The sequence below is a fragment of the Oryx dammah genome, unplaced genomic scaffold, assembly GCF_014754425.2.
Source record: "Oryx dammah isolate SB20612 unplaced genomic scaffold, SCBI_Odam_1.1 HiC_scaffold_4, whole genome shotgun sequence".
Classification (NCBI taxonomy): domain Eukaryota; kingdom Metazoa; phylum Chordata; class Mammalia; order Artiodactyla; family Bovidae; genus Oryx; species Oryx dammah.
Window position 1 is genome coordinate 84,297,609 of NW_024070188.1, and position 19,572 is coordinate 84,317,180.

Consider the following 19,572-nt stretch of genomic DNA (forward strand, 5'->3'; position numbering starts at 1 on the left):
ATTATTCCTGATCCTGAGCCCCACTGCTGAATTGTCAGGTGTGAGGGAAAAGGCAACAATCTCACAGCTGGCTAAGAAACCCTTCATTACCACAGAAGCAATGCTAAGCCAGACATCTTTACAGGGGAGTGTTTGACAAACGGGATGCTCACTTTTAAAAGTTGTGATTTGGAACTCAGGAGTAATGCCTAGAGAGTAAGGCTCTAGGTATGCCTTAGTCTACATCTGTGCAAGTTACAAAAAATATGTATTCCCCAAGGCACATAAAAAAATCCATATCATATCCAAAGTTGAATTAATTTCACTAATGGAAAAAGTGTTAATTGATTTTTGTTCCACTTATTCTCAGGTGCACACCCTTTGAGTTGGCTATAATTCTTTTTATAAAAAGGTAAGATGTCTTTCAGAACTACTGTGATGCTTCTTTCTAAGACAGCAGTGACAAGCATAGCACTGATTTCGTTTCAGATTTCTCTGCCTAAAGCATAGGTAAGGTCAAGTTTATATTTTGTAGTCTTATAAACTAAGGTGAAAGTTACTGCTATGTAAAATGATTGAGCTAATCTTTAAGTGCATAAATATTAATTAAGAATACATTACAGACCTTATTCTTTTGAATTTTAAGTATATGGATATTCTATTCAAGTGCTGGAAATTGAAGGTTTTATGATAATATAACATATACTCTATATAAAACTGTGTCAAAAATTTAAAATACTCCATAAATGTAAAAATAATAAACTACTTAAAATGCCTATCTTCTCACCTTCTTAAGAAACAAACACCACATTCAAAGCTTTAGAAAATAGAAGAGACATGGTTTATATTTAGCTTCAGAGTAAAAATGCAATCCAGAAACATGGTTTTAATATAAGGACAAAGAAGAAGGAATTAAACTTTTCACATTGCTTTAATTTTATGCTCCATGCTTACATGCAATATTGCCCAGCAACTTTATATTATCTTTATGTATATTTCCAATCATTAAATGTTATCATACTGATTGCTATATCTTGTTTAGGTTTTTTTTCCATTTTTTTTCCCCCAACGATTCCTTCTCACGTTTCAGGCTTTTCTTCTGGGATCATTATCTTTTTGCCTGAAATAACTTAACTTAGAAATTACTTGAAAGTTTTAGATAGAAGTTGGTTCCCTGAGTTCCTATTTACCTGAAAATGCCTTTTTGGTTGTTGTTCTTAGCTTTTGTTTTCAGAAGATTTTTCTTAAATACAATTTTAGTTTAGCATTTATTTCCATTCAGTTTTGAAGATACTGTTCCCATTTCATCTGCCTTCTGATGTTGCTACTGATTAAATAACTATCGATGCTTTCTCCTGGGTAGCAACCAGTCTTCACTCTCCTGCTTTTCAAATTTTCTCTCTGACCTCTATGTTCCACAGTTTCACTGATCGATTTAGGTGAGACTTTCATTTTATTCTTAGCCCTTGGGATTCTTGGGTCTTAAAAACTGTGGAAAGTCCTGCTTCAGTACTATTATTATTATTTTTGGTAGCATCATGTGGCATGCCGGATCTTAGTCCTCTGACCACGGATCAAACCTGTGTCCTTGCAGTGGAAGAATGGAGTCCTAATCACTGCCAGGTAAGTACCTCATTACCTTTTAAAATATTACCTTTCCACTGCTCTCTCTATTATTTTCTTCACAAATCTAATTTTATCCTCCATGTTGTTTAACTTTTATTATTTTAAGTATGTTCTATTAGGACAAATTTCAGATCTAAGTTATAATTTCTCTTTCATATATTCACTCACTGTTTAACCCATTTAGCTAATTTGCTGTCAATTACTATAATTTTTAATTTAACATTTCTATCTAGAGTGAAAATAAAATAGGCACCTATCCCTAGGACATTCCTCTCTCCAGTTGATCCCAGGAGATCATGTTTTACAGGAGGCTCTTTAATATAATTCTGTGGCTTCATTTTCTACCCCGATGAGGCCCTAAACTCACCAGTGTTTTCCTGGTTGGAAGCCCTAACCCCTACTGGTGAGTGACTTTAGCTCACAGGATTTTTCTTCTGGAGAACAGCCAGAAATATATACTTTACACTTTTGGCCTATAAAGTTTTCCTTACCATGTCATCAGCACAGTCATTCTTTAAAAGATATGTCTTTGTACTTCAATTCAGTATTTTTATATAGTGTGTACTGCAAGGATTTTTTTAGGGTATCAGCTCACCATGCTGACAGAAATAAAACCTCAATATAAATTAATTTAGAATAAGCATTATGTATTGATACATAAGTAAGTTGAAAATTCAACAAGTAAGAAAAGGCAAGATTATCCACCCTACTCTATCTGCCTTTGACTGATCTGAAGCTGAATCTTTAGACACAAGACTGTCTATTCTGCTAAGCTGAATCCTTCCAATTAATATGAACGTACGCAGAGGCAGTCAGACTGCCAATGACTGAAGCAGAGTTTCAGAGGGCTTCACATTGCTGTGTATGCAATGTTATATGCACTGAGGGATTTACATTATTATTAAATGTAATTATATCTGCATGTTATGTAGATATACACATTACACTCACATACATACACACACATATGTAATTATACTTAATTATTCCCAATAAAATATATGTACTTTAATTTCATCCCAATAGCAAACTTGCAAGACTGCATTATTCCTTGATAGCTGTCAGTGACACACAAGTCATTATTTTGCACCAGGATTTGCATTAATAAAAAGCTGTTCAGTGTCCGTCCCCAGTCCCAACTGATGGAGAACGATCTTTACTGCTGCTCATTGCTATCTCCATAGCCTTGCAATCCTCCAACAGAGTGGAGAGAGAAGACATGTCTGATGATCAAGCTCAAACGCTCTACCAGAGAAGACATTCTCTGTCGGCTGGCTGTGACAGTCTGTGAACTAACACTGACATTTCTGTTGGTGCCATAACAGAATTTACAGATTGGAAAATATATACAATCAGATGATGATGGACCCAAGGATTTTTCAAGCTAAAAATTGTAACAATATCCAAATTACAAACATGACCATAATAATAACAGTATTTTTAAAATAACTTCAGTACTTAGGGTCTCATTGCAGAAATACTTTCTCGATATGAGAGATAGGCCATATGTTTGTAAAGAAAATGGGATTACACCGAACAGAGGATGGTGATTGCATTTATAGTTGGCCATCCATTCTAGATTTTCTAAAAGCCCACTGTGTCAGAAAACCATTAAGAAAGGTAGAAAGAGTGATTCTGAATGACAGGGAATGTAAAGGCAAAATATCGCAGCAGTAGGAAAAGCATGAATGTATAGCTTTGTTATTTTCTTTTGCCAAACTCTGAATGGAATCTTCTTTATATTCCATGAATATCACCTTATAAGGAATGTAAATGGTCCTGTTTCAACATAGTTACTCCAAATGGCTAAGTCTCTAGGAAAATGACACTAGAAGGCAATGATACACTTAGAATTCTTGGTGAATACTATGAACTCTTCTGAATTTGATAAACTTTTTTGTAAATATGAAAAATGGATGGAAAATACTCATTTAGCATTTTGTCTGTAATCTCATTTCCCAGTAAATGCCGGAGATGCCATAATGAAAGAACAGATTCGACCCGTACTTACTGCTCTGGTCCCGGGGCAGTTTGGAGACTGGCATTCACCACTCATTCGGTTTGGGATTAAGACATCTTCCCAGCAAGAAGGACCCTTTGGGGAAAAAAAACCAAACAGGACATTCTTGGTGCACAAATTATAAAATAAATCTACTCACACATTTAAAAAGTCTGTTTATGTTATAAAATGATAATGAAAGTAATATATAGTCCAATGATTGTCAAAGTATGATACATAGACCTGGGGAGTTCTCGGGACCCTTTGAGGGGGTCTGCTAGGTCAAAACTATTTTCAACAGTGTACTAAGATAATATTTGGCATATTGCTCCAAATGTGTATCATATATACATGGAGTCCTTTGCCCTCGAAGTTACATTTAATGGTTTACAAACGTAATTAAATACCTTTAAGTTCATTTCAGTTTCAGTTGCTAACTTTGAAATGAAAACGCACTTGCAAGTTATACTCAAAAGCAGTCTTTGGGGGACAGCAGTGGAATATGGGGGCTTCCCAGGTGGTTAGAGGTAAAGAACCTGCCTGCCAACTAATGCAGGAAAGGTTAAAAGAGGTGAGTTCCATCCCTGGGTCTGGAAGATCCCCTGGAGGAGGGCATGGCAACCCACTCCAGTATTCTTGCCTCGGGCATCTCATGGACAAAGGAGCCTGGCGGGCTACAGTCGACGGGGTCGCACAGAGTTGGACGCGACTGAAGCAACTCAGCAGGCAAGCAGGCACACTGGAACAGGGGCGGCAAGCCTGCAAGACCCCCGGCTGCAGTCGAGAGGCTGAGCAGACTCCGTTATCCCTTTCTCCTTCCTGAGGCCCCATGAGAATTACAGTTAATAATGGCACGATGTGAATCCAGGACACCAAGGAAGACACAAGGCAGAAGTCTGGGTGAGAAGAGAGTTTCACACTTTTCTGGAAATCTGCCCTCCACTAAAACAGAGGGACCTCTCTGCGTGCAGGCCCACAGGGAGCCCAAAGAGGAAACGGAGGTGAGGGAGAAAGCCGACTGAGACCTGGAGCAACTAACAGGGAGGAAGTTTCCTTTCAAGAAGCATAAGATCCTAAATCTTCCTGCTGGAACTGGCAGATCCTCGGCTTAGAAACACGGAATGCGATGAAACTTTCTGCACATATGATAAATATGCGCTTTTCGTGTGCTGTTTTTTTCAGGGTCCAGAAAGCAAAGAAAATATTTATGTAGCGATTTTGTTAGTTAAGTTAGTTAGTTAAGTGGCTCAGTCGTGTCCAATTCTTTGCGATCCCATGGACTGTAGCCCACCAGGCTCCTCCATCCATGGGATTTTCCAGGCAAGAATACTGGAGTGGGTTGCCATTTCCTTCTCCAGAGGATCTTCCTGACCCAGGGATCGAACCCAGGTCTCCCGCATTAGAGGCAGATGCATAAGTACCATTTTATCTGACAAATCTTTATGTTATACCAGGAAATTACAGAAAGCTCATTCAAAATTTTCTTCTTGATCTCAAACATTAACAAAATAATGCAACTAATAAAACTGAAGAGAAATCAGTTGGATATGAGAATTAGACGTAATGAAATACATGTGCTAGTTCATCCATGCTACTCAAACTATTAGTACTGAATGCTATTGCTATAGCCCCGTGGAAAGGGAAACACATGTTCCAGTTACTTTCTGACATTATAAAGCAGATTTAACTTTTCTCATTTCTAGTTGTAGAAAATACAAATTGTTTAATCATTGTATTTAAGTATGCATTGTATACTATACAACAGTTGCATGGTTAAGGCACTTATAATTAATGGTCTTCACATAGGAGTGAGACAGGTATCCAGACCACAAGGTTTAAAAAGACTGCAAATCACATGGCAGCACCAGGGAGCTAGGAATTAGAATGTGTCAAGGAAAGAATAAAAAGAAAATCTATTTCATCTCTCAAAGGTAGAGAACTGGAGAAAGATATTAGAAAAATCACATCAGACAGAACAGTGTGAAATACATGTCTTAATAAAGAATTGTGTGCCTGTTTTTTCAGAAATTGTTCTCCTTTTTGGTCCAATAGTAGTTACAACCAAGAAAAATACACAACTTGCATAAGCATCTATATCAGGACTCACTAAACAAGGGCCTGGTTGACCAAATCCAGGCTAGGGTTTGTTTTTGTACAACCCATGACCTAAGAATGGTATTACATTTTTCAGTGGTTAAAAGCATAAAAAGAAGAGTATTCTGTGGTACACAAAAAGTAAATGATACTCAAATTTCCAAGTCCAAAATTAAATGCATTGCACACGGCTGTAGTTCATTTGTGTACTATCTATGTGGCTTCTGCACAGCAAGGTCAGAATTGAGCTGTTGAAACACAGAGGAAGTGGTTCAACAAGCCTTCCTATTTACTATCTGGCCCTTTATAGGAAAAGTCTGCCAATCCTTGATAGTATATAAAATGTTCCAAGTTCATAATGAAAAGCAACCAAAAAACACTGTGGCATCATTTTGGCCACCATATAATCTCATTCATTTGTTGAAGTAGTTGCATTCTGGGTCTCAAGTGAGAAATTACTTCAATTAAAACCTTAGCACTACTGATCTGTCAAATCTGAGAACACACTGATAGAATTCAGTGATCCAAGTTGTTTGAATCAGTAAGAGAGTAGACAATTATAACATCTGGGGATTTGTCTTGAGTAATCTTACAACTGACTGAAAATCATGAAGCAGAATATTATTTATGAGGCAAAAAATCAGAAATACAGATATCTATATTTCTCCTGGCAATCTTGATTCCAGCTTGTGTTTCTTCCAGTCCAGCGTTTCTCATGATGTACTCTGCAGCTTGGAAAAGGTAATTTAAGCATTTTTACTACAATTTTACCAATTATCACAAGTTATCATTGAATGTGTTGCATTTAAAATATCCTCTTGAATGTTTCCATAAATATCTAAGTCATATAATTACACTTTAGGGATTAAAGTTATTTTGAAAATCATACTTGTTCAGAATTGAGGGAGTACGTCAAGGCTGTATATTGTCACCCTACTTATTTAACTTATATGCAGAGTACATCATACAAAATGCTAGGCTGGATGAAGCACAAGCTGGAATCAAGATTGGTGGAAGAAATATCAATCACCTCAGATATGCAGATGACACCACCCTTATGGCAGAAAGTGAAGAAGAACTAAAAAGCCTCCTGATGAAAGTGAAAGAGGAAAGTGAAAAAATTGGCTTAAAGCTCAACATTCAGAAAACTAAGATCATGGCATCCTTGGTCCCATCCCTTCATGGCAAATAGATGGGGAAACAGTGGTAGACTTTATTTTGGGGGGCTCCAAAATCACTGCAGATGGTGACTGCAGCCATGAAATTAAAAGATGCTTACTCCTTGGAAGAAAGGTTATGACAAACCTAGACAGCATAATGAAAAGCAGTGACATTACCTTGCCAACAAAGGTCAATATAGTTCAAGCTGTGGTTTTTCAGTAGTCATGTATGAATGTGAGAGTTGGACCATAAAGAAAGCTGAGTGCTGAAGAACTGATGCTTTCAAATTGTGGTGCTGGAGAACACGCTGGAGAGTCCCTTGGACTACAAGGAGATCAAATTCAGTCCATCCTAAAGGAAGTCAGTCTTGAATATTCATTGGAAGGACTGATGTTGAAGCTGAAACTCCAATACTCTGGCCACTTGATGCAAAGAACTGACTCCTTGGAAAAGACCCTGATGCTGGGAAAAATTGAAAGCAGGAGGAGAAGGGGACGACAGAAGATGAGACGGCGTCACCGACTCAATGGACATGAGTTTGAGTCAACTCTGGGAGTTGGTGATGGACAGGGAGGCCTGTTGTGCTACAGCCCAAGGGGTCACAAAGAGTTGGACATGACTGAGCCACTGAGCTCACTGAAAGTAGGTATCTCCACCCGTCACACAGTAGATCTTGTTCCGTGTTTTCCTCCCTTTGATATAAAGGTCTTTTGCTTCTAATAAAGCTAAGCATGGTGTTATGATTATAGTAGAGGCTTAATAATGCAACCATTAAATAGTAAGCAGGGAAAAGAATATGGGAAAAGATCTTTTGAATCAATATATATCCACCAAGCCACTCTTCGTTAAACAGCTCTTAAAATCTAAGAATACAGCTATGAAAAAGAGAGAAGAATCCTTTTTCTTATAGCTTTTGTTAAGTATACAGAAAGGCTAATGTTGTAAATTAGCTGGGCACACATATTCAATGAATACAATTAAAAAGGATATTAATACAAAATGCTGGTCAGATGTAAAACAAATGGACTATACATACACTGCTGCTCAAATATAAAATGACACAGCTAGTTTAGAAATTTACTAGGAATTAAAAAAAAAAATTAAGCATACAACTAACAACAAGCCTTCGCCATTCCACTCCTAGATAATTAACAGGTCAATGAAAACATGAGTCCCCAAAGAGAATCATATACCAATGGTCAAAACAACTTTATTCTTAGTAGCCTTGAACTGGAGACCACCCCGATATCTATCAAAATACAAATGGATAAACAAAATGAGCTACATGTAGCCAATGAAATACTACTCAGTAATCAACAGTATTGTGTTATTTACAAATGCAACACCATGGATGATTCTCAAAATTATGTGAAAGAAAGAAGCCAGATATGAAATACAATATATGCATGTGGCTTGCCTGGTGGATCAGTCATATGGAATCCATTTCTCAATGTAGGAAATATGGATTCGATCCCTAATCTGGGAAGATTCCCACATGCTGCAGAGCAACTAAGACAGTGTGTCGCAACGCCTGAGTGCAGGAGCCGCAACCACTGAGCTCATACACTCTAGAGCCTGTACTGCGCAACGGGAGAAGTCACCACAATGAGAAGCCCTCACACCACAGCAAAGAGTAGCTCCTGCTTGCTGCAACTAGAGAAAAACTGGAGCAAAACTGAAGACCCAGTGCAACCAAAATAAATAAAATGATTTAAAAAACAGATATATACTAGATTCCACTTACATAAAATGCAAACAGATCTATAGTGGCGAAAACAGAAGAGCGGTAGCCGTGAGGCGGGGGCGGATGGTGGAATGGGCTCCGTGAGAGCACGGAGAATCTTTCAGGGGTATTATGGGCTGAGTGGTGTCCTCTCAAACTGAATATGCTAAAAGCTGAACCCTCTGTAGAATGTGACTGCATTTGAAGAGAGGGTCTTTAAAGAGGGAATTAAGGTAAAATGAGGTCATTATGGTGGACTCTAATTCAATGTGAGCATCTTCCCTGGTGGCTCAGAAGTTAAAGCGTCTGCCTACAATGCAGGAGACCTGGGTTCGATCCCTGGGTCGGGAAGATCCCCTGGAGAAGGAAATGGTAACCCACTCCAGTATTCTTGCCTGGAGAATCCCATGGACGGAGAAGCCTGGTAGGCTATAGTCCACAGGGTCACAAAGAGTCGGACACAACTGAGCGACTTCACTTACTTACTTAGAGAGGTGCACAAAGTGTGGGCCATGGCAGAGAGTAAGTGTGGCCGCCAAGTGTGGTGTGGTTAGTTAGTTATAATTCAGTGTGACTGGTGTCCTTAAAAGGCGTCTCTAACAAATGGGACTGGAACATAGAACAGAGAAAACATCGCATGAACACACAGAAGACAACCCTCTATAAGCCAAGACAAGAGGTCCTAGTACTTACAATGTAATTTCAGACTTCTAGCCATCAGAATTGTGAGTAAACAAAATTCTGTTGTATAAGCCACACAGTTTGTGGTGCTTCATTTTGGCACATCTAGGAAACCAAGGCAGAGGTTATGGGGAAGCTCTCCAGCTTCACTGTGACAGTGGTTGTGTGGGATTCTATACTTGTCAGAACTTTTCAAATTACACCCTTCAAATGGAGACCATCAATTTCACACAAACTATTTCTCAGTAATGTGTAATAGGAAAAAATGAACTGAGAAATTGCCAAGGAAATTCTGTGAGGGAAGTAGGAGCTTTGCATCAAATGGTGCTTGACCAATTGAATACGAATATCTAAATCCCTTCCTCACTCCATACAGTTTCTAAAATAAAACAAATGAAAACATCTTTACTACCTTGAAACAGATAGAACTTTTTACAAGGACACTGAAAGCTCTAACCATCAATGAAAAAAAGTATAAACTGATCTTCAGTGAAAATTGTAAAAACAACGAATGATCACCAAAAGACACTTGGGAATATGCAAGCCACAGACTGGAGGAAATATTTGCAATGCATACATCTATGAAATAATATCTAAGCTATACAGAGAACTGCAAAAATAGCACCAATTTTTTCATGTATGACAAGCATGTAGACAAGCACAACAATTCAAAATAAGAAAAAGACTTAAAAAGAAGACATACAAATGGTCAATAATCATAGGAAAAGATAGTCACACACATCATTCATAATCTGGAAATGCAAGCTAAAATAAAATACAGTTTCGATGATTTCGCATCTTAGCCACCATAATGGCTTAAAAAAAAAAAAAAAGGTGGATAATACTAAGGACTGACTAGAAGGAGGCATGAGGAATTTTTTTGGAAATGTTCTGTATTTTGATTGGAGTAGTAGTTACATGAGTATGTATCACTGTCAAAGCTCACAGCACTGAACCCTTAAATTCGGTTCATTTTATAAATTGTTCCAAAATTTAGAACAAGGAACTGAATTTTCACCTCTCCTTATTCAATAAGGACTTACTGACGCCCTGCCTCTCAGTAGCTCTTCAAGCTTAGAAGGTTTCCTGACCATTCAGGGATCAGCTGGCCCAGGACAAATGGAGAAATAACATAACTCACCTCATAGGGGTGTTGCAAGGATTAAATATAAAATGGTGAGGCCACTGCCAGACACACACTACGTTCTCAACAAAAGTTAGCCATTTCTATATTTACCATTCATTAATTAGGGACCATAGGCAGTATGCTTTAAAGAGCATTAATCCATGTAATGAGATTATTTTAAATTAAGAAAAAAAAAGTATCTTTACTTCTTCAGTAATTTTCCAGTGTAGACTTTAGAGACAATAATCTGTAACATTTCTGATGGGATAATCCAAGCCACTGACAATCAACAAAGACCAGTTCTGTGGCTCTGAACTTGTTGCTAACATTCATCATCAAGCTAAAGAATTCTCAAAGTGAAGGACCACATCCTACTTATATCTACATGCTCTGATATGAATAGCAAAATGCTGTATGTAAACACACTGAATATTCAGATACGTGTTAACTGAATCGGGCTTTACTTTTCTCTTCTTTATATTCTCATTTTCATACTATAAAAAAACTGAAAGATCTACATTTTTCAAAGTTGTGTTGTGTTTTCTTCTAAAGCAGACTTTCTTTTTTTTTCCTAATGAATTGTGTATAAATCCAAGGTATAAAACAAATAATGCATGCTTATTCTACTTGGACAAAAAGGATGGGTCCCCCAAACTCTTGATGCCTATTGGTTGGAGCTCTCCTGCAGTTCCTTGCCATGTGGCCTTCCTAAATGTGGCTGTTTATTTCAAAGGTAGTAGGAGAATATCTGTATAGACACCCTAAATGCAGTCTCCTGTAATGTAGTTAAAGGAAGTCTTACATATTAATAGCATGACTGGGGGAGTGGCAGGTATCTCATCACTTTCGCATTCTTCTCTTGGTTAGAAGGAAATCAGCAGAACCATCCACATTCAAGAGGAAGGGATTTCACAAAAGCTTGGACACCACGAGGTGAGAGATCACTAGAGGTCGCCTTCTTGACTGTCCCTGCCAAAGTTGTTTTATAGATGAGGAGAAAGACCTTTCATAGCATGAAAGTTTAAGAAATGATAAATGCTGGGAAAACTAAAGAGCTCCATCTAAAAAATAAAATTAGAACTTCTTACACCATACAAAAAAATTAACTCAAAATAGACTAAAGCCCTAAATGTGAGACCAGACAGTCTAAAACTCTTACAGGAAAACATAGGCAGAACACTCTCTGACATAATTACAGCAGTATCTTTGTCAATCCATATCCCAGAGTAATGGAAATAAAAATAAAAATAAGCAAATGGGACCTAATTAAACACAAATATCCTTTTTGTCTGTTTGTTTAACTCAAAACCTTTTGCACAGCAAAAAAAAAAAAAAAGCATAAACAAAATGAAAAGACAGCCCACAAAATGGAAGAAAATATTTACAAATGATATGACCAGCAAGGGTTAGTCTCCAAAATTTATAGCTTGTGCAGCTTTATGTCATGAGAACAACAACCCAATCAAAAACCAAGCAGAAGACCTAAACAGACATTTCTCCAAAGAAGATCTACAGATGCCCACGAGGCACGTGAAAAGATGTTCAACCTCACTGATTATTAGAGAAATGCAAATCAAAACTATAGTGAGTGATCACCTCACAACAGCCAGAATGGCTATCATCAAAAAAATCTACAAATAGGAAATGCTGGAGAGGGAGTGAAGAGAAAGGAACCCTCTTACACTGTTGGCAGGAAGGTAAACTGGTGCAGCCCTATGGAGCACAATATGGAGGCTCCTTAAAAAACTAAAAATAGAGCTAACATGTAACTCTGCAAGCCCGCTCCTGAGCAGGTGTCCGAGGAGAAACATAGTCCGAAGGGATACATGCATCGCAATGTTCACTGCAGCACTGTTTACAATAGCCAAGACATGGAAGCCACCTAAATGTCCATTGACAGAGCAATGGATAAAAAAAGATGTGATACATATATACAAGGGAACATTACTCAGCCATTAAAAAGAATGAAATAATGCCAGACAAATTTCACACAGTACCACTAAATCTGCATGCTCTCTAATAATGCCTCCGTGTTCATCGGGTCACAAGCATAAGCATAAGGAACCTGCACCCACGTGTAGGCTTATCAATGGCTTCCAATTATTTAATATAATTTCTTTGACCTCAGAAAGGCACTTTGCAGCTCTTCTAGAATTTGAAACCACTACCATCTCCAGTCATCGCTCTTAAAATACATTCATGTGATGCAAATTTTAAGTCACTGAAGTCATTATTAACTCATTCAACAAATTATGTACCCCGTATGTTAGTCCATGGGTCACAAAGAGTCGGACGTGACTGAGCGACTGAACAACAACAACAACGTGACAGATATTTTGCTGGACTGGAGATGAGACGCCGAGCCAGTCTTTTACATTTAAAGGGATGAAAGGGATTGAAGAAATAATACATATATTTTTAGGGTCCATAGGAGGAACCCCTGACCTAGACTGTTAGAAGGAATATTGGTTAGGCTGAGACCTGAGGAAAAAATAAGAATCAGAAATGAAAAGCAAAACTGCACAACAGGAAAAGGTTTTGAGCAGGGAAAACTGAACCAGTCACCACCAACCACTAGACTAGTTGTGGGATATGTGTATACTTTCAATGAGATGATATCAATAATCAATCCATGGATAATCATTTACTTTGGTGCCTCCTAAACATCTTAATCTACATTACTTGAAATTAAGATTCCACTAAAATGTTTATGTTGAGGACTTCCCTGGTGACTCAGCCAGTAAAGAATCCTCCTGAAATGCAGGAGACCTGGGTTTGATCCTAGGGTTGGGAAGATCCCCTGGAGAAGAGAACGACTACCCACTAAACTATTCCGGCCTGGACAATTCCATGGACTGTATAGTCCATGGGATCGCAAAGAGTCGGACATGACTAAGCAACTTTCACTTTCAAAATATACATTTAAATGTAATGAAATGCAAAGCACTGATTTCAGAGGGATGGGGATGCCCACATGACAAACAGTGTCTTTGTACTTTTGAGCGAGATTGACTGGACTTGAAATCCAACAACCATTACCAGATATGTAACAACAGCTGGGTCTGTTAGTCACTCAGCTGTGTCCGACTCCCTACACGTCATGGACAGTGGCCCACCAGGCTCCTCTGGCCATGGAATTCTTCAGACTACAATACTGGAATGGGTTGCCATTCCTCTCCAGGAGATCTTCCCAACCCAGGGATTAAACCCAGGGCTCTGGCACTGCAGTCAGATTCTACACTGTCTGAGCCACCAAGGAAGACCGTGTAACAATAAGGAAGTTAAGTCATCAGAACATCAGTTTTTTACACGTTATGTGAAAAATGACAGCTGTACCTATAACATGATGAAAGTGAGAGAGTGGAAAAGCTGGCTTAAGACTCAACATTCAAAAGACAAAGGTCATGGCATCTGGTCCCATCACTTCATGGCAAATAGATGGGGTCACAGTGGAAGCAGTGACAGGCTTTATTTTCTTGGGCTCCAAAATCACTGCAGATGGTGACTGCAGCCATGAAATTAAAAGACGCTTGCTCCTTGGAAGAAAAGCTATGACCAACCTAGACAACATATTAAAAAGCAGAGACATTACTTTGCCACCTAAGGTATATCTAGTCAAAGTTATGGTTTTTCCAGTGGTCATGTGTGGATGTGCGAGATGGACTATAAAGAAAGCTGAGCACCGAAGAATTGATGTTTTTGAACTATGGTGTTGGAGAAGACTCTTGAGAGTCCTTTGAATTGCAAGGAGATCCAACCAGTCCATCCCAAAGGAAATCAGCCCTGAATATTCACTGGAAGGACTGACTTTGAAGCTGCAGCTCCACTACTTTGGCCACCTGATGCAAAGGACTGACTCACTGGAAAAGACTCTGATGCTGTGAAAGATTGAAGGCAGGAGAAGAGGACGACAGAGGATGAGATGGTTGGATGGCATCACTGAACTTGATGGACATGAGTTTGAGCAAGCTCAGGGAGTTGGTGATGGACAAGGAAGCCTGGCATACTCCAGTCTACACAGTCGCAAAGAGTTGGACATGAATAAGTGACTGAACTGAACTGACCTACATCATAGGGTTGATGGCTACATGAGGTGAAGGACTTATGAAAGTGTGAAGTGTTAGTCACTCAGTCGTGCCTGACTCATTGCAAACCCATGGCCAACAGACTGCCAGGCTCCTCTGTCCATGGGATTTTCCAAGAAAGGATACTGGAGTGCTTTGCCATTTCCTTCTCCAGGTGACCTTTCTGACACAGAGATCGAACCCGGGGCTCCTGCACTGCAGGCAGATTCCTTACCAACTGAGTTAGTTGCTAAGTCAAAGTACTTATACACATAATTAATATTCAATAAATATTAGCACATACTGCTTAATAACTCTAATAGGATAAAAATGGGATCATGGAAAGAACATCCCAAAAGGGCAGAGATTCAGAAGGTCTATGTTCTAGATGTAATTTCACTAGAGTTAGGGTGATCAATTTAGACACAGTTTAAACATCTTTATGCCTTAATTTCCTATCTGTAAATTGTGAGTAATAAGAGCTCACAGTCAAAGATAAAGAATGAGCTAATTAATGTGAAAATCCTTTATAACTATAACCGGGCATTCAGCTATTAGTGAGGGGAGAACTGGAGCTGTGAGCATTTTTAGACAGTATAATAGTAGAAAGCAATGGACGCACACAGTAACCTCCATATTACTGCCCCAAACATAATGCCACATCCAAAGAGAAGAGATGGTTGATACATAATGACGCAGCTGCTGCTGGGATCAGCAACTAACCAGAGCAAGTGTCTATGCTTGTATTGATTACCCAATGCTGCCGAGTTAACTCGACAGCTGTTTAAACAGAATATCTCAGCTAGTCTTAAAGACTTCCCGCCAAAACTGGGGTATCTGTATCGCTTATGAGACATAATTGGGCATGATTTGGTATAAAATGAATTTCCTTCCATTACTAAAATGTGTTTCATATCATAAAAAGCAAGCATTTCATCATCTAATACTCAGTAACATACTTTTCCCCTCCAAGGAAATTATTACAAGACAGAAACATCACATTTCTAAAAACAATCTGCATCGTTGTAAGTGAAACAACTCTTGGTCCCCTGCACTAGAGTCTGCTGAGTTTTGACCTGGTCGATCACTGTCATTATTTATTGAGAGTCCTTCATGTAGGCTGCCATTGTGCTAAGCGTGCTAAATGATAAACAGCGTGGCTATTCCTTCACAATTTCCAGTTACCAAACTATTTCTAAATCACAAGATGCCCTCAATTATATTACCAAGTGTTGACAGCTCTGCTGTAGGCACATCACAGAGACAGCAGGATTTGAACAGCTGTGATTTTTTTGTCCTATTTCATAGAATTGAAACAATGGAGACAAATAAAGGCTTACAGTGATTCACTTTTATGCACTCTTAACAGATTTAATTTAGGAGAACCATGTGATTATCTTCATCTGTTCAAGTTCTCTTTACTAAGAATAATCTTGCCACTGCAATGGAGGGAAATTTGCTGTTGCTCAGATTAGAGGCAGTTTCAGGCCGCATAATACGCTTTTGACTGTTGGGGTGGTAGCTCTCATTTCAATTCAAGGCATGTGAACTGATCTGAATAACAACATTTATTATCATGTAAAGCTTCCTAGTTATCTCAGCTGGCTTTATATCTTGATAATTACGACTGGGACTCGACCATGCTTATTAAATGTGATAAGAGGTTTATGAGATTTCTAGTGAAAAATGCCCAGATACCACCACCATCATCAAATACAGTTTTATGAACAATGCATCACATTTCGGTGTGTACTGTACTACTGTGAATCCCCTACTGATGCTGAACGCAAAGAGCCACCTTTTTTTATTCAAAAAAGGGAGAGGAAGAAATAACATAGGACGTGCTTAAATGATTAACAGATCACAGTTTAGTTCAGTTTTCTGTTGCTTCACTGGAATGAACTGGGCATGAATACATAGCAGTATGGGGTGACTGTCTTGGCCAGTCCACAAAAGCCACACATTTTGTACAAATGGAGGTGACTTAACAGGGCAAACGGCTTGATAAGAACTGGACAAAGACTATCCCAAAAAAATCATTTCTTGAGGGTGGTCGAGGCAGTGAACTTGGATGGGCCCGGCCCAGTCAGGCATTAGACACACTTGTAATGAACGGGCGGCTGGCTGTGCGTAAACCTGAAGTATGACTCCCATGACCAGGCATTTGCACTGACTGCCACTGTTTAGGCAGGGGACATTACCCATACTGACCTGGGTTTTGTGAGCTGAAAGGAGCAAAAATGGCTTAATGGCTTTTTAAGAAAACCCTGAGGCCTCCCCAAAGCAAAAAATGACTCTTGGCCAAAAGATGTCAGATTGTCCTTGAACATGTATGCTGGCAAGGACCTTTTAAAAAAGCAATTAGTTGAATGCAAAATGAACATTTGCTCTAGTTCATAAACTTTATTTTGAGCCTTTTCATGTCAAGATCCTTCTATTTTTTCCTTTCTTTCTCTCTCGATTTCCTCCTCCACTCTTTGTTACAATCCAGGTTCAATCACCTCTAAAAATAGCCTATTTATGCCCTAATGAGACAGTAGAGACAAAGTATCTATTCAAGATTGAAAGTGAAAAGGGAAAGTGTTAGTCACTAAATCATGTCCCATTCTCTGCAAACCTGGTGCACTGTAGCTGGCGAGGCTCCTCCATCTATGGAATTCCCCCAGCAAGGATACTGGAGTGGGTTGCCATTCCCTTCTCCAGGGAATCTTCCTGAGCCAGGGATCAAACCCAGCTCTCCTGCATTGCAGGCAGATTCTTTACCATCTGAACCACCAGGGAAGCCCCACAAACTAAGTTTGTAGTTATCTAAACTTTCTCAGGATTAATTCAAGTAGCCGAAGTTCACACAAACACTTTTATGAAGTTTCCATATCTTTCTGTAGGAATCACCCTCCATTTTTATTTTACAGTTTCCTCCACTTTAGCTCAGTATTTAATAAAACCAGCTCCTATAAAAAACCTCTTCCTTTTACGTCTATTTCTTTCATCAGGCGAAATGGGAAAGATTGTCGTGGAAGGACAAATTAGATCTTAGTGATAAATCATTCTAATTCTTAATTTTTGAAATGATACAACTTTGGGGAGATGCTTTTAGCTCCCTACCTTCCTACCTTTGCCCATTTGACTCCCTGTACCCCTCAGTTGCCCATCCATGCAGTTATGCACCTGCTCTTTCTGTGATGGGGTATTTGATTTTATCCAGCGCAAAGACTGACGCAGATCACTGTGGCTACAAGTATGCTCTGTATTCCCCAAACGAGCTTCATTAGGGACCAGGCAGATCCTGCCACATGATCATCCAACATCCATTCCCTTATTGGTTCAAAAGGCAGAGAACAGAGGGATACAATTAATCTATGTTCTAAAACCTTGAGAACCACCAATAGCGGATTTTCTTCCCCTTCAGGCCAGACACATATACAAACTGTTTTATGGTTTGGGGTGTCATCATGGCTTAATTCTTCCACTGGCTTACATATTAATCGATTACACTCCTCTGAAATGCAAGCCTACTCTCACTAGCTGCAAACTCACTGACCTCCCTGTTTCTATTCCCAGCATATGAAAACTCCATTTCAGGGCAGCCCTCCAGGGTTTCCACTGAGCCTCGTGAGTTTGACAAATGACAGCTGTCTGGGTGTTCTGTTCATTCTACTGAAAGAATTAACATAAATAAAATAGACGTAGCTCGTCAAGGCCTCTTGTCAACTAGCTGTGGTGATTTGCTCATCATTCCTTCAAAATAACCTCCCAACCTTCCTATTTACGAATAACTACAAGTTTTATAGCAGAAACCAACTCATCATAAAGCAACTATCTTCCAATTGAAAATAAATTTTAAAAAATCCAGGATAGTTTATGACTGCTGTTGGTGTGTAGTTGCTAAGTCATGTCGGATTCTCTGTGGCCCCAAGGACTATAGCCCACTAAGTTCCTCTGTCCATGGGATTTCCCAGTCAAGTGTGTTGCCATTTCTTTCTCCAGGGGATCTTCCAAACCAAGGGATCAAACCCGTATCCTCTGCATTGCAGGCAGATTCTTTAACACTGAGCCATGAGGGAAGGCTAGGTTTATGATCAGAAAAGGAAATAAGGGCTTGTTTTAAAATATCTGTTCTTTTTCACAAGACTATATTTGTCTATAATAATTTGAAATGTATCTCAGACATCTGTTGGTTTTTATGTTAACACCTCAAATTGGCTTCATTTAAAAATGTATGAATCAGCCAACAGATCAAAGGTTCTTGGCTTCTAAAATTCAACATTCTCTTATTTTCACAGTTTTAAGTCTCATAAGTTCAGTACGTCTACATGATTTGTTCAAATCCATTCCATAGCTTACAACTAGTGATTATGCTTCTTGAAATTAGTTGGCTGGCTAAGACATGCTCACAATTGATTTTGACGTATGCCACATTAAGAAATTTATTCACAGAAGTAATTGTGACATTATTCAGGAATCAAAAGCAAAGGGAAATGCACAGCATATTTCTTGCCCAAAATCATGCTCTGGTTTAAGGAAATATTTTCTCAAACTAATTCAGATCACATCTGCTATCACTTTACCCAAGACCAAGAAAAACAGTAATATTTTAGTTAGAAATCAGTGAACTTTTCCAGGTTTTGTAATAAAGCTATGTTCCTGGACAATTTGGCAAGGTCTAGCCTTCTACCTCAAAATGACTAAGCACAGAAAAGCTTATCTTTGGCATTCATCTTGGTAACATATTCGAAAATAATTATATGTGCATAAAACCCTATAAACTTTTTCAAGGGTTTCTGCTCTGCTTGTGTGAATAAGATAGGGAAGTTACGACTGGGAAAGATGGAGTATAAAGGATTACACAAGTTTCCAAATTGAGACTTAAAAAAAGAAGAGCAGGGTTTGATTTGATGGATTTATAATTGAATTCTCCTTTATACCCTTTCTTCACACAAAATGACAAAGCCAGATGGGACCCAACCTTTCCTTTGAAATCTTCACAGGCTGGCAAACTGGGAATTGTGAGCTCTGATAGCGGATGGCCTGGTGACCAAGAAGGAAGTAGAAAAGTTACCAGAAAATTCCCGAAGCTCAGCCTTCAGCCCTTTTTTGCAAGGCAGAAAGAACTGTTCAA

At 38.8% G+C, this 19,572-nt stretch overlaps 1 protein-coding gene across 1 annotated transcript in view; it reads right to left on the reverse strand.

Moving 5' to 3' along the window:
* PRKN (parkin RBR E3 ubiquitin protein ligase) overlaps window positions 1–19,572 on the reverse strand; it is a 1,215,957-nt gene that overhangs the window by 650,610 nt on the left and 545,775 nt on the right. Inside the window, exon 5 of the mRNA XM_040238940.1 lies at window positions 3,617–3,700. Within this exon, the coding sequence (XP_040094874.1) occupies window positions 3,617–3,700 (84 nt within the window). The remainder of the gene's footprint in view (window positions 1–3,616; window positions 3,701–19,572) is intronic.